The sequence below is a fragment of the Pteronotus mesoamericanus genome, unplaced genomic scaffold, assembly GCF_021234165.1.
Source record: "Pteronotus mesoamericanus isolate MK-2021 breed Mesoamerican mustached bat unplaced genomic scaffold, CSHL_Meso_final contig_230, whole genome shotgun sequence".
NCBI lineage: Eukaryota > Metazoa > Chordata > Mammalia > Chiroptera > Mormoopidae > Pteronotus > Pteronotus mesoamericanus.
The window spans coordinates 833,641-847,748 of NW_026555096.1; the positions used below are offsets into that span (position 1 = coordinate 833,641).

Consider the following 14,108-nt stretch of genomic DNA (forward strand, 5'->3'; position numbering starts at 1 on the left):
GAAGAAAAGTTTTTATTACATAATTTTTATTTGAAATTGTTTGAAATTCTTTACTTTAGATGTTATCTTTTTAATATATTAGCTCTTGTTTTCTTTTAATACCTGCATTCACTAATTGATGAATGGGATCGTAGAGATTTCACTTACTGCATTTTAACCTCAGTAGCTCCTTCTATAAAGAAAATATCAGTAAATTTCCATAGTAGGATTTTCTTTTTTAAACTTGTTTTTGTTTGTTTCGTTTTTGATTTTTGGCATTTAATCATTCATATGTTGTCATTTATGGTTGTATTTTCTTCTTGGATGTTTGGTTGCAGGTTTCAGGGTTTGGGTCCAACTATAATTGTCTGTCCAACAACAGTGATGCATCAGTGGGTGAAGGAATTTCACATGTGGTGGCCTCCGTTCAGAGTGGCAATTCTACACGAGACTGGCTCCTCTACCCACAAAAAGGTAACATGACAGCACTTGAGTACATTTTTGTTTTGTCTTGAAGCCTTCCATTTTACCTTTTTTTTAAAAATTTTATTTTAATTTATTTTTTCAAATACATTTGTCTCTTCCATTTTACTTTGATGGAAGGCTTTACTTGTTTTTTCTTTGATACATGTATTTCTCAAATGTATGTTTCTGTGTTTCTTTTCATGCATTTAACCTTGTCACAGATTTAATTGGGAATTCTGTATTTGATAGGCCCTAATGGTGTTGAGACATGTTTGTTGTCCAGTGAAACAGCTGGGCACAGTGTGCGCAGCCTGAGAGCACAAGTGGGACCTTATGTCTGGGGACTATGGGACAGTTAACTGGCTGGATTGGGGGCATTAACAGTTTTAAACAGTTTTAGGACTTTTAGGAAGGTGGGTACAATACGTCATATAATAACTCTTAATTGGTAAGTGCATTTGTTAATATGCTTTTTAAACATGTTTGGTTCCCCCCCCATTTGTATTTATTTATTTATTTAATTTTTTCAAATACATTTGTCTCTGCCTCCCCCCCACCACTTTCCCTTGCCCCCTCCTTCCTTCCCTCCCTCAGCTCTTCCCCTTTGGTTTTGTCCATGAGTCCTTGCTATATGTTCCTTGACTTTCCCCTTCCCTTCCTTTTCCCCGCCCCCACTCCTTCCCTCTTGTTTTTAATGAACAAAGGAACAGCCTGCCATTTTGAGAATTTAAAAGTTTGCATTGTTGTTTTTTAGTTGTTTTTTGTTTTCTGAATCCTTGATCATCATGTAAGCATAATCATTATATTTTGATAGTTGTATTTCCTCACTTATTCATAGTTTTAGCCATATTATCTAAAAGGAGGTTTATCTGTGCTCCTATGGGTAGCATAGATATGTTGTATAATGCTTTTTTTATTCTCATCTGTCTCATCATCTGTAAGCGCCGTAGAGAGTAGGGACTGTGCCTTCCTCATTTTTTGTATCCCAAGTACTCTATAAACATTTGCCAAATAAATAATAATTACATTTCACTGTGGGTTTGTAGGTTTTTTTATTGACAAGAAGTAACAATTTATGATAAGCTCTTTCTTTCCTGAGTCTTTGGAGTTTGAGTGAGCACTCGTGCAGCCTGGGAAGGAGCTAGTGAAGGTTGGTCTTGCCAAGTTAGACGCGTGAGCCACTAAGCTCCAGTGTTTCTCTGATTTTGCTGATGCCCTTTCTTTCCAAATTCCCATCTTGTTTGTGATTATGAGTAATAGAACTTTTGATAGGAGTGAATCAGGAATATCTATAGTTTGGCAACTCAAGTTTGGTGAGATGGAATCTTATACTAGCTGTTGTTACAACCAGCTGACTTTGCCTTGAGTTTTACCTGATAAATGGAAAACAAACTGAGTTAAAATATAATGCTGTGATTAAAAAAGTGATTTTTTTTTAGAAGCATGGATGTAACAGTTTAGGTTGTTTTTTAGTCAGAATAAATTGTAACCATCCTGTCATCAGCCTTGTAAACACTTTTATTCCTTTTTTTCACTTCCATTGTCAATTGACATTTCTTCATGTTTTGTATTGCCAAATTCTGTAGAGGGATTCTTTAGTTGATGTGTTTGTCTTTAAAAGGCAAATTTTTCATATAGTCGTTTTTATCCTTTTATTTTCTTTGGGCTAGTGAAGTATATATAGTTCACACGTTCACCTGAATCATGGCTCACCTGCATTTTCTCTGTAATTATAACCTGAAGAACTATTTTCATGTAAATGAAATACATTGACTCATATTGGAAATAGAATTGACAATGATTGGTGTTTCTTGGTAAGGCTGGCTTCCTACTTGTTCAGAGGGCAAAAACTTGAAGAGTAGATATTTCACTTATATTTACAGTGATTCCACCTTCTAAGTTTGTTTTGCACACATAAACACATGCATACATATGATTGTTCATAATTTTTTGAGTTTTTACAGTTCACCAAGGACTTTAACTTGAAATTTCTTACTTCACTTTTGAGGAAAAGCAGTAAACTTGTGCTTTTACTCTGACCCTTAACTCTTTCTCCTATTCCTTTTTTGTTTTAAAATATCTTAGATCTATAAAGATAAAAGTTGTCAAGCAAAAGATCAAAATGATGTTCTCTTGCATCTTTCAAACCATACCTCTCGACTTAGATACACAGTTTATTATTTATTATTAATGCTAATATTGTACTATTTGTGATGACGACACATCAAATGTGTTAATTCCTTGCAGAGACCTTGTTAGTAACACTTCCAAGGTCAGAACTTGGCTTCTGGATTTAAGCACCCTCAGCTCTGTCCTTTTAAACTTGTATGTACAGATCTTTGCTACCTCATGCACACTTGTTAACTTACAGGTATGTTCAATTGCAATAGAATTTATGTTTCTTAATCGTATTTCAAGTATTTCATCAATACTGGTCTGATCTCTAACCCAGCATCTATTATCTGACATCCTTTTCATCCTATCAGCTGAGATTCCTTCTCTCCATGATGGAGCTTTCTGTGCGCACGGGCTGTCCTATCTAAATGTAATAGTGATGCTTTGGCATACGAACATTTGGTGCTGGGGAGAATTTCTCTTTAAAAATACTTGAAAGAGTAATGCCAGAATTGTTCTTTTTATCATTCAAATACATTATTTCCTAATGATTTTTCATAGATGGTATGATACAAAATTTTGAAGTTTTTGCATATGTAGAACATATTAAGTGATCAAACAATTTCTGAATGGAGAGCACATGTATTTTTCTTCTTTAAATAGCCTTTTAGAATAGTTTCCCACCTCTCTCACTGTTTTATATTATCTTTGTTAATATTCTCTTTCACAGTATAATTGAGAATTATCAAATAAACACCTAGTTACTACGCCAAAAAAAAGTGGCTATTGTTTTCAACCAAATGAGCCAATAAAGACATTTTAGTTTCTTGAATCTCCTTTAATGGTCAGTTGAAATCTTATTTAACGGGAGTCAGAAAGTTTTCCTTTCTCATTATGTTTTATCCCTTTTTTCAAACATAGAGAAACTTAATGTGTTAGTCAATTAGTATTTATTTATTGAATAACTGTAAACACAATATTCCAGGTTTTTGATGCTGTTAGGGCTCCCCAAAATGGGTATGTTGTTTTTAACTGACCCGAAAAGCTAACCATTTTTATCGGGAAAGAAAATACTGTGTTGGCCAGAACGCTTGTTCGGTTTTTTCTGTAAGTGCTCTACTAGTGTTTAGTTGTCTTTAACTTCATTGGAAACAATTTTGTTAGATTGTGTTGTGACAGCTGTCAAATCAGCATGCATTTAAAAAACCCTTAAAATTGGTGAATTTTTGTGTAGCCATTTTAATATTGGAGGTGGAAGAAAATACACATTTTCAGCATACTATGCTTTATTATTTCAAGAAAGATAAAAACAACTGACATGCAAGAAAATATTTGTGCAGTGTATAGAAAAGGTGTTGTTACTGACTGTACATATCAAAACTGGTTTGCGAAGTTTCGTGCTGGAGATTTTTCACTAGACGATGCTCTATGGTAGGTAGACCAGTTGAAGTTGATAGTGGTCAAATTGAGACATTAATTGAGAACAGTCAATGCTATACTATGCGGGAAGTAGCTGACATACTAAAAATATCCAAATTAATAAAGTTATTAGTGAAAATAAAAAAATGTGTATTTTATTTTATGGAAAAACTGTACAGACTTTTTGGCCAACCCAGTATATGCAAAGATAATAAAAGAGGGCATTTTTGTGATACTTACACCGTAACTTACAGTGGGTGGTGGTATCTTTAACATTCTGTTCTCAGGTTTATTTAATTATTAAAGACCCTTTTTTCTAATTTGTTGGAAGATGTGTAATGAAAAATTTCTTGCTTATATTCTGAAACAGTTGTCACATTATGTCTCTCCCACCTTACCCTTCTATGTAGGATATAATAATTCAAAGAGTTTTGTCTTATTTTGATCAGTTTTTGGCATTTAGAGGCTGAAGAGTGAGAAATACAACAATGGCACAAAGGGTTTACAACATAGGTTTTGTAATTACCAGACCAGGGTTTGAATCTTCGATCTGTCATTTCATAGATTTGTGACCTTGGGCAAGTCATTCAGTTTCTTTGAGCCCAATTTGATTTCCTGCAAAATGGGATTTTTTAGTAATTCTGTGAGGATTTGTTGAGTTACTATGTGTACATGAAAAGTTTACCTTTACTGTACAAGGTCTGTCCGGAAAAAGTCTGGTCATTGTTAATATAATGAGAACAGTTTGTACAACATTGATTTAACCTTACAGCCAAGGAGAGTGGAGTGGAATGCACATGTGCGAACCAATGTTACTTCACTGTACTAGTCAGTGGGGGGGGTAGACACTGTTGAGTGAGCATGTGTACCGTGTGGCCGTCACAGTGAAAATCAATGAGTAGAGCAACAAATATGTATCAGATTTTACTTTAAGCTTGAATATACCTCCATGGAAACTATTTGGATGATGCAGAAGGCTGCAGATATGGGCAGCTGGTGATTGGCAGCTTCATTACAACAACGTGCCCAGTCATGCATCACATCTCATACAGAGTTTTTTTGCAAAACATCAAATCACCTAGGTCACTCAGCAGTCCTACAGCCCCAATTTGACACTCTGCGACTTCTGGCTTTTCCTAAAACTAAAATCACCTTTGAAAGGGAAGAGATTTCAGACCATTGATAAGATTCAGAAAAACAGGATGGGACAGCTGATGGCAACTGGGAGAGCTGTGTGAAGTCCCCAGGTGCCTACTTTGAAGGGGACTGAGGTGTCATTGTCCTATGTACAGTGTTTCTTGTATCTTGTATCTTTTTCAATAAATGTCTCTATTTTTCATATTACATGGATAGATAACTTCTGGACAGACCCTGTATATTAGAAACAAAGACATTGTAGAGTTCTTTATCTCAGTGGTTGAGAAAATAAAGATGCTCTGGAATTTCTTATTGATTCCCTATAAATACATAAAAAATATTCATGCTCATTCTTGGATAGACTTTTTTTCTCCAAACACATTTGGCCCCAAATGGAAACAATAAAATAGAATGTTAAAATTTTGGTGGGGGTGTGACTACATCCACCAAACACATTTGGCCCCAAATGGAAACAATAAAATAGAATGTTAAAATTTTGGTGGGGGTGTGACTACAAGGTGTCATTAAAGAAAAGGCCACACAAAAATATGGACATCTGATGAACCTGTCGTGGTGTGTTCTTTAAAAAGACCTGTTTTCCGAAACAGTAGAGTGAAAAGACTTGGCATTTTAAAAAGCTGGAAGAGAGTAAAAATGTAAATAAAAGAAAAGGGTCACAGTTCCTCAGTCATTCTATTTCAGACTCATTTCAAGTACACATTATTATGCAAAGTGATGTAATTCCTATTAACTTTAGAGATGGTTATTCACCTGATACAAGAAATGATAGATGTTATGCTTTTCTGTGAGGTATATTGTAAAATTATGTTGCTGGAGTCCCTTTTTCTTCATTGTCAGCACAAATCCTTGTTTATTAAAGATTTAGCTTGAAGGAAATTTTAATTAATTACAGGTGCAGTAAGTCCTGCCTGGGAAGCTGCCATGCTGCGTTTACCGTGAATGGCCTTCATGTGCCGGTGCTCCACTTGCTCTCCCATTGCCTGACAGTGTGATTTATGGCTGTTGTTTTCTACCAGTCCACTGTTTGCCCTCTAGGAGCGATTGGTCTCCTGAGCCTCCGTAATAACAGTAGTACTTTCACAGACATCTTTTAATGACAACAGCTCTGCATTCAGTAAGTCAGGCTAATTGCAGACGTACCCTATTAATTGCAAAAACTAGGAGAGAGATTACATATTTTACAAGCTTTTAATTTGAAACCGCCTGAGATAATTTGTCTTAAGTATTTGGATAGAAATGTCTGTAATATTCAACAATTCACCATTATTGAAACTCTTGTCTAAGCAGTTGCAGAATTCTGTGATTGAATCAGGTGAAACAAATAGCCTTAGATGTGTTTTTACCCAGTGGCTTTTGTAAAGCCACGTTATTTTTTCAATGGGGACATTTTCAAAATTTTCTTATTCTTTTTATAAAAGTGTTTTCTTAATTCTTCCTATATCTCTATAAGTTAACACTACAGAATTTTAAAAATAAACTTCAATCCTTAAACATACAAAAGAAGCTGAACATGGTTCCAGTGATATTTGAGAGGCCTGGAATCTCATTTGTTTAATTTGGATAAGTGATGTCCAGAATCCAGCTCAGGATGGTGATCCTTGGAGGCAAATGGAATGATCAAGGTGATTCTGTGCATCCAGCAATTGGGAGTTGCAGGGTTCACATTTGCAGGGTTTGGCTGTGACCCAGTTGTAATTTAACTCCTTCTGCATTTCAGACTCCGAACAGTTGTGGTTGTTTTCATCTCCCTTTTCTCTGCATACATACAGCTCTGTGCCTGGAGTTAAATGGGTCATGGAACATTCTCAGTTTCAGTTTGCCATCGTCTCCTGTGACTTCTAGCAGATCCTGCACTTCTGGAGGGAAGAATGGGGATAGAGTTATGATAGTTTGCCTGCCCAGATTCTCCAGAAAAATTAGATGTAGAGGGATTATTGAAATCATCACTGGCTTCTAAAGGTCCTGGGACTGGCGGAGTGTGGTGCCTGCTGCTTTGACAGCAGCTGTAGCAGGGCAAGTGGCAGTGGAGTACCAGTGCAATCAGGAAGAGGTCAGTGAAGGCAAGTCCTGAGAGAGCTTGTATGTATGTTTGTAAGGCTGTGAACCCTCAGGTATTTACTGCTGCATTCATCATCAGGTAGAAAGTCAGGAAATGGTTAAATCAGGTGTGGCCTTTAATGTAAGTATTGTGCAGGCACTGAGATTTGTGAATAGGAAGGTAGCAAAGTAGCAGTCATAGTAATAGTAGCTCTCACTTGTCAAACCTTGAGTAGGCACCAGGTGTTATACTTATCTTCTAAAGCAAATGTTGTTGACTCTGACATGTTAAGTGTATAATGACATGAGAAGACAATTTCCTTATCTTCATTTTTATCTATCAAATTTTTCTTGGCCCATGTTACGCCCTTTTGTACCTTACTTAATTAAAAAATATTCTAGTTTATTAAGATACCATTTTTGAATGTGTTAAATTTTATAAAATTTTTATGATTGTGATTGCATGTATTAGATTTCCTGATATTTATCTGTTCTTATATTTCTGCAATAAGCCTTATTAGGTTAATATATTGTTAAACTTTATTTATAAAGTAATGGATTTCTAATGTGTTGAGTCTGTCAGTTTTCAAAACACGTTTTACTAGCTTTACATGAATGATGTGGAATGTGTTCTTTTTGTGTGTTTTGGAACAGCTTAAATAACAGAATCAATTCCTGCTTCATTTGTGAAACCCTCGATGTGGTAGACTTTTGGTGGGAAGATCACAACATCTTTTTCAGGTTCTTCAGTATTGGTCTGATTGGTGTGTCTCATTTTTCTTGGATCCATTTTGGTGATTTAGTAGCAGTCATCTTCTGTCAGATGTTCAGATTATTTTGGAATTAGGTCGCACACAGCACAGTAACATTTTGTAATCTCTGCATCTATTAAGTCACTTTTTTGACAGTGCTCATGCTGAGTCTGTGTGTTCTTTGGCCTGACTTTTTAGAGGTTTGTCTGTTATGTTTGGTCTTTTTAAAGAATTGTGTAGTTTTTTTGCTTTATCATTTCTACCATTTTGTTTAAGAGTCACTAATTTTTGTTTTTATCTTATTAATCTTCTCTTTTTCCTTTTTTAGCAGATTGCATTGACTAATGAGTTTGATTTTAGCCTTTCAGAATATTGTAAAGAATGAATGTTCCTTATGTGATCTGAAGCATTGTTGATAGCTAGTAAAAGGAGCTCACTGGTGATGATCACTCAGATCCTTTGTATCTTAATTTTTTTGTATTTCATTTCATTTTTTAAATTATATTTTATTGTTTATGCCCTAACAGTTGACCCAATTTTTCCCTTGTTTTCCCCTCCCCACAGCACCCCCCCCCCCCCCCCGCCGAGGCAATCCCTACACTGTTCTCCCTGTCCTTGGGTCATGCATATTCATTCTTTGGCTACTGTATTCCCTATGCAGTACATGATTATTCTGTAACTACCAATTTGTACTTCTTAATCCCTTCACCTTTTTCTCTCATCTTCCTAACCCCACTCCTATCTGGCAACCATCAAAACATTCTCTGTATTTATGATTTCTGTTTCTGTTTCTACTTATTTATTTTTTAGATTTAATTGTTGAGAGATATGTATTGTTCATATTATTGATTTTCATCTTCTTCTTAAAGAAGACCCTATAATATTTTTGTAATACTGGTTTGGTGGTGATATAGTCCTTTACCTTCTTCTTGTCTGGGAAGCTCTTTATCTGTCCTTCAATTCTAAATGATAGCTTTGCTGGGTAGAGTAATCTTGGTTGTTGGTCCTTGCTTTTCATCACTTTGAATATTTCTTGCCAACTGCTTCTAGGCTGCAAAGTTTCTTTTGAGAAATCAGCTGACAGTCTTATGGGAAGCCCCTTATAGGTAACTAACTGCTTTTCTCTTGCTGCATTTATGATTCCCTTGTTGTCTTTAACCATTGGCATTTTAATTACGATGGTCTTAGGGTGGACCTCTTTGGGTTCATCTTATTTGGGACTCTGCACATCCTGGACTTGAATGTCTATTTCCTTCACTAAGTTAGGGAAGTTTTCTTTCATTATTTTTTCAAATAGGTTTCCAATTTCTCATGCTCTCTCTCTTCCTTCTGGCACCCCTATGATGAGAATGTTGGTACGCTTGAAGTTATCTCAGAGGCTCCTTACCCTATCCTCATTTATTTTTGGATTCTTTTTTCTTGCTGTCCTGATTGGGTGGTTTTTGCTCCCTTATATTCTAAATCACTGATTTGATTCTTGGCTTCATCCACTCTACTGTTGATTCCCTCTAAATTGTTCTTTATTTCAATTAATGTATCCTTCATTTTCAACTGGATCTTCTTTATGCTTTTGAGGTCCTCACTAAGTTCCTTGAGCATCCTTATAGCTAGTGTTTTGAACTCTGCAACTGGTAGCTTGCTTGACTCCATTTTGCTTAGTTCTTTTTCTGGAATTTTGTTCTGTTCTTTCATTTGAGCCGTGTTTCTTTGTCTCCTCATTTTGGCAGCCTCCTTGTGTTTGTTTCTGTGTATTAGGTAGAGCTCCTACATTCCCAGGCTTGGTAGAGTGGCCTAATATAGTAGGTGTCCTGTAAGGTCTAGTGGCACAGCTTCCCCTATTCTCCAAGCTGGGTACTCAAGGTACACCCACCATGTGAGCTGTGTATACCTTCCTTCTGTAGTTGAGCCTTGATTGTTGTTGGCACATCTAAGGTCAGCTACTGCCTGTGTTCTGTCCAGGGTCACACAGCATAAGTGATCTGCAGATAGCTTCTACTTATGCTGAGCTTGAAGGTTCTGAGGAGAGGACAAGCTGTGTACCAAGGCCAGCTGCTGGTGGTGCCAGGCTGGGCTGACAGCGAGAGAGAGGAGGTTTGCTGAAGCCAGGTACTGCTTGTTTGAGAGGATTTACGAATATCTGGAGCAGGAGCCAAGACAAGCCATTCTTAAGGAAAAGCCACTGGAAACAGTTTGGGTGGGCCTGAAAGTTGGGTGGGGCAGAGCCTCAGGGAATTTCCAGAGTTGGGTAAACAGTGTGAGCTAGGTTTATGGAGTCTCAGATATGGCACATACCTGCCTGCTCTGTGTCTCTGTGGGTGGAGGGCTCAGAAAAGGAACAGTGGCCTTTGCCAGCACTTCTTTGTGGGAGGAAGCTGTGCTCCAGCTCTTGCCCTGATGCCAGACAATTCAGTTTCTTCCTATATGTCTCTGAGGCCTTTCAGTCTGCTGTCCCAGTGCTGGAGCTCATAGGCAGTGAGTGTGAGTCAGTCTGTGTGCAGATCCTTTAAGAGGAACTGTCTAGGATTCCAGCAGTTTCTTCCACAGCCTCAATCCCCACTGGTTTTTATAGCCAGAAGTTATGGGGACTTATCTTCCTGTCACTGGAACCCTGGGCTGAGGGACTTGGTGTGGGGCTGGGACCCCTTGCCCCTGAGATATCCCTCCCAATTTTTATCTGCCATACATGGTTGTGGGACCATCTCGTTCTGCGTCTCTGCCCCTTCTACCAGTCTCGATGTGATTTTTTCCTTAATTTCGTAGGTGTAGGACTTCCATTCAGCTTGATTTCTGATGGTTCTAAATGATGGTGGTTCTTTAGTTTAGTTGTACTTTTGATGTGGTTGTGCAAAGGAGACGAGCCATGTTTATGTATGCCACCATCTTGACTGGAAGTAGTATCTTAATTTTTAAATTTTTATTTTCTTTAATGTTTTTTGTCTTCTGATCTATGAAACTCTGAAAGCCTATGGGTATGATCCCTGTAGTTCTGACATCTTTGTTTTCAGGTTTTGTTGTAGTGTTTTTTTGGTAGGTAAAGACTAATGGCTCTTCTTTCTTTAGGTTGTCTCCTTTAAAATATAAAATATCCCTCTTCTTCTAGTCATTTTTTTTTTTTTGTCTGATAGCTATATTTCTTATCCTGCTCTGTTTTTGTTTGCATTTCCTTGGTTTATCTTTGATAATTCCCATAATTTCAAATTACAGTACCAGTCTAGTTTGGGTCTCTTTTCAACACAAGACTAGGCTTTTGCTGTATTTACCCAGTGAAAGTCTGGCTGCTAATAACCCACTGTCGCATGGAGACCCTGGCATGTTTAGGTTTTGTTTTTTTGTTTTTTTGGGGTTTTTTTTACCTGTAGTAGTTTGCTAGTTTTATAATGTATTTCTTGTGTTCTATTTATGTCGAAGTAGCAACTATTAATCAGTAAGTGGGCATAAATGCTTTACAAATGTATTTCAACCTATTTTTCTCTTGTGGTTGAGAATTAAACAATATCTATCACTTATGTCCCATTCTGCCCTGGAGAGGGTGGGATTTTTATTACACTTTTATTTTCTCCTCACTCTAGGTTTTATTAAACTAAGCTGGAATTATAGTAACACAAAAATATGCCCCATTTTATATGTTAGATCCCTTCTTAACAGTTTCATTAGTATTTAAAAGTGTTCTAATGTTTTATAAAAGTGTAATAATATACTTAATTATTGTTTTAATAAATTATTTTAAGAATTGGTATTTATATTACATATAATTTTCCCTTAATTTTTTTTCTTTTGTAGTAAAGAGGCAGTGTTGCATGACATTTAGTTAATACTAACTTTGAAGTTTGCTGCCTTTCTATATTTAGTTAATATAACTTTAGAGTTTGCTGCCTTTCTGTATTGTCTCAACCACTTGTCAGTTTTGTGACCCGATATATTATTTACTGTCTCTAAGCCATAGTTTCCTCATCTGTGAAATGGGTGTTAAAAAGGACCCCTGTCCTCTCTCAGAATTCCCTTGAGCACTCTGCTGAGCTTTTCAGTCTGGAAGTTCTGTTGTCTATAGGCAGCCCCATGCTGGCTGGATGTAGCAACCTATACCTATCCCATCCTTGCTGCTTTATTTTCTGGCCTGGCCTTTCTGAAGGTGGAGTTTGTTTTCCTCTCAAGCATGGCTGCTAGTTTGGATCAGTGCAGAATTCTAGAGTCACCGCTTTCCCCTAGAATTATGGAAAAGGTTTTCCTTTTGTTTTCTGAAATTTTTAATGTTGCAGAAAAGATGTTCAATGCAGATAGAGTCTTTCGCTCTGAAGGGCAAGGAGCTACGGTATTTTCTCTTATTTTTCTTTATTTTTGGAATTTAAACATCTAGTAAATATATGCCTTGGCCTATGTCTTTTTTCATTGTTTCTGCCTGACACTCTAGTATGTTTTCCTCTATAGACTCAATCTCTTCAGAATTTTTTTCTACTATATTAAAAAATGATTTCTTTTATATCCTGTCTACTCTTTTCTTCTGGAATTCATGTTATAAATCATTAGAGTGCATGGATTTGTTTTTCTTGTCTCAGCTTTTCCCTCATTTTTTTTTTAAATAAATCACTTTTTATATACCTTGTTTTAAGTTTAACAAGGATTGACACGAAGTATGTTTTAGAAAAATAAAAATTGAGTGTATATTATAACTTTTGGGGGTCTTTTGAGATACCCCTCAAGAGTGGATATGTAGTATTACTTCTTACAGGTGAATGAAACATGCAGTAACCTCCCTTTGCTGATAATGTACAATTACAATCGCATGTATTATGTTTGTATACATACTTACTAAGTGCTTTAGATGGCTTCATGATTGGAAGATTGTCATTTTAAGAACCATACTGATTCAATTTAACTTATTTAAAACTGGCTTTACTGTTTTATCGTCATTTTAGGAGAAACTAATTCAAGATATTGTTCATTGTCATGGAATTTTAATCACTTCTTACTCCTACATTCGACTCATGCAAGATGATATTAGTAGGCATGACTGGCACTATGTGATCTTGGATGAAGGACACAAAATTCGAAATCCAAATGCTGCCATCACCCTTGCTTGTAAACAGGTATGAACTCTTATAACATGGGAGATGTCCAGGTGAATAATAGTATTTAATTGGGAATAAACTCCCTGATTTTAGTAACACACTTATTTAATCTTTCCTTGTGCCTTTGCATAAGGAATTTGAAATACATGTTTTGCCTTAATGAAGAAATGTTTTTATTCTTGTTCTTAATCATGTTTTTTAAAAAATTCTAATCGTGCATATTACTTAATGTCTCTTATAGGGATCAGTTATTAGAATGTAACCAAATCCAACTCAAATCCATAGTATTCAGCATGAACAATAAGAAAAAATGTTCCCTTATGTAATTGAAGAATTAAAATTGCATAAAGTGTCTTCTGTGTTTTGGAGACTACCAAAATGATATGTAATGTGTTAAATAACAAGATTGGAGTGTTCGGGGTAGGGTTGGTCATAATCTGGTAAAAGATGAATTTAATAAAAAATATTTTCTTTCCCAAAATAGTTCCGTACCCCTCATCGCATCATCTTGTCTGGCTCACCAATGCAAAATAACCTCCGTGAGCTGTGGTCACTCTTTGACTTTATCTTCCCAGGAAAGTTAGGCACATTACCTGTATTTATGGAACAGTTCTCGGTCCCCATCACCATGGGGGGATATTCAAATGCCTCCCCAGTACAGGTAACACTTTTAGTATTTTAATATTTTAATATACTCTGTAACCAAGTTGTTCAAGACATAAGAGAAATGACCAAATTTATAAATTGGTATCTGATAAAATTACAAAATTATTTTTGCTTGATAGCTCACATTTTTCCGGATGAGTTTTTAAAAATCATGTAAAATACGGCAGAGCAGTCAGAAATTATGAAACAAGAGTGGATCTGTTCTGGACAGAATATAATTTAGTGCAAATTGAGGTAGTACATCTTACAAGGTAGTATAAAGTTTTGGAAAAGGGGAAACCATCAAGAATTGTTCAAGGAAGACTTAATGAGGCAGGTATCCCTTATCTTGATTCTGGGAAAACAGGCTTAGAAGAACAAGGTCATTAGATTAAGGCAACAGCCATATTATGTGGCCATGGGCAGTGAAGAGACACACTTGATTGGACTAGAGATTCTATGGGGAGGTATC

General features: G+C 36.2%; 1 protein-coding gene across 3 annotated transcripts in view; it reads left to right on the top strand.

The window, feature by feature from the left end:
* ERCC6 (ERCC excision repair 6, chromatin remodeling factor) overlaps positions 1-14,108 on the top strand; it is an 84,013-nt gene that overhangs the window by 49,986 nt on the left and 19,919 nt on the right. For all 3 annotated transcript variants that reach the window (XM_054572368.1, XM_054572369.1, XM_054572370.1), the window contains 3 exons: positions 318-453; positions 12,839-13,009; positions 13,476-13,652. In XM_054572368.1, the coding sequence (XP_054428343.1) occupies positions 318-453; positions 12,839-13,009; positions 13,476-13,652 (484 nt within the window). The remainder of the gene's footprint in view (positions 1-317; positions 454-12,838; positions 13,010-13,475; positions 13,653-14,108) is intronic.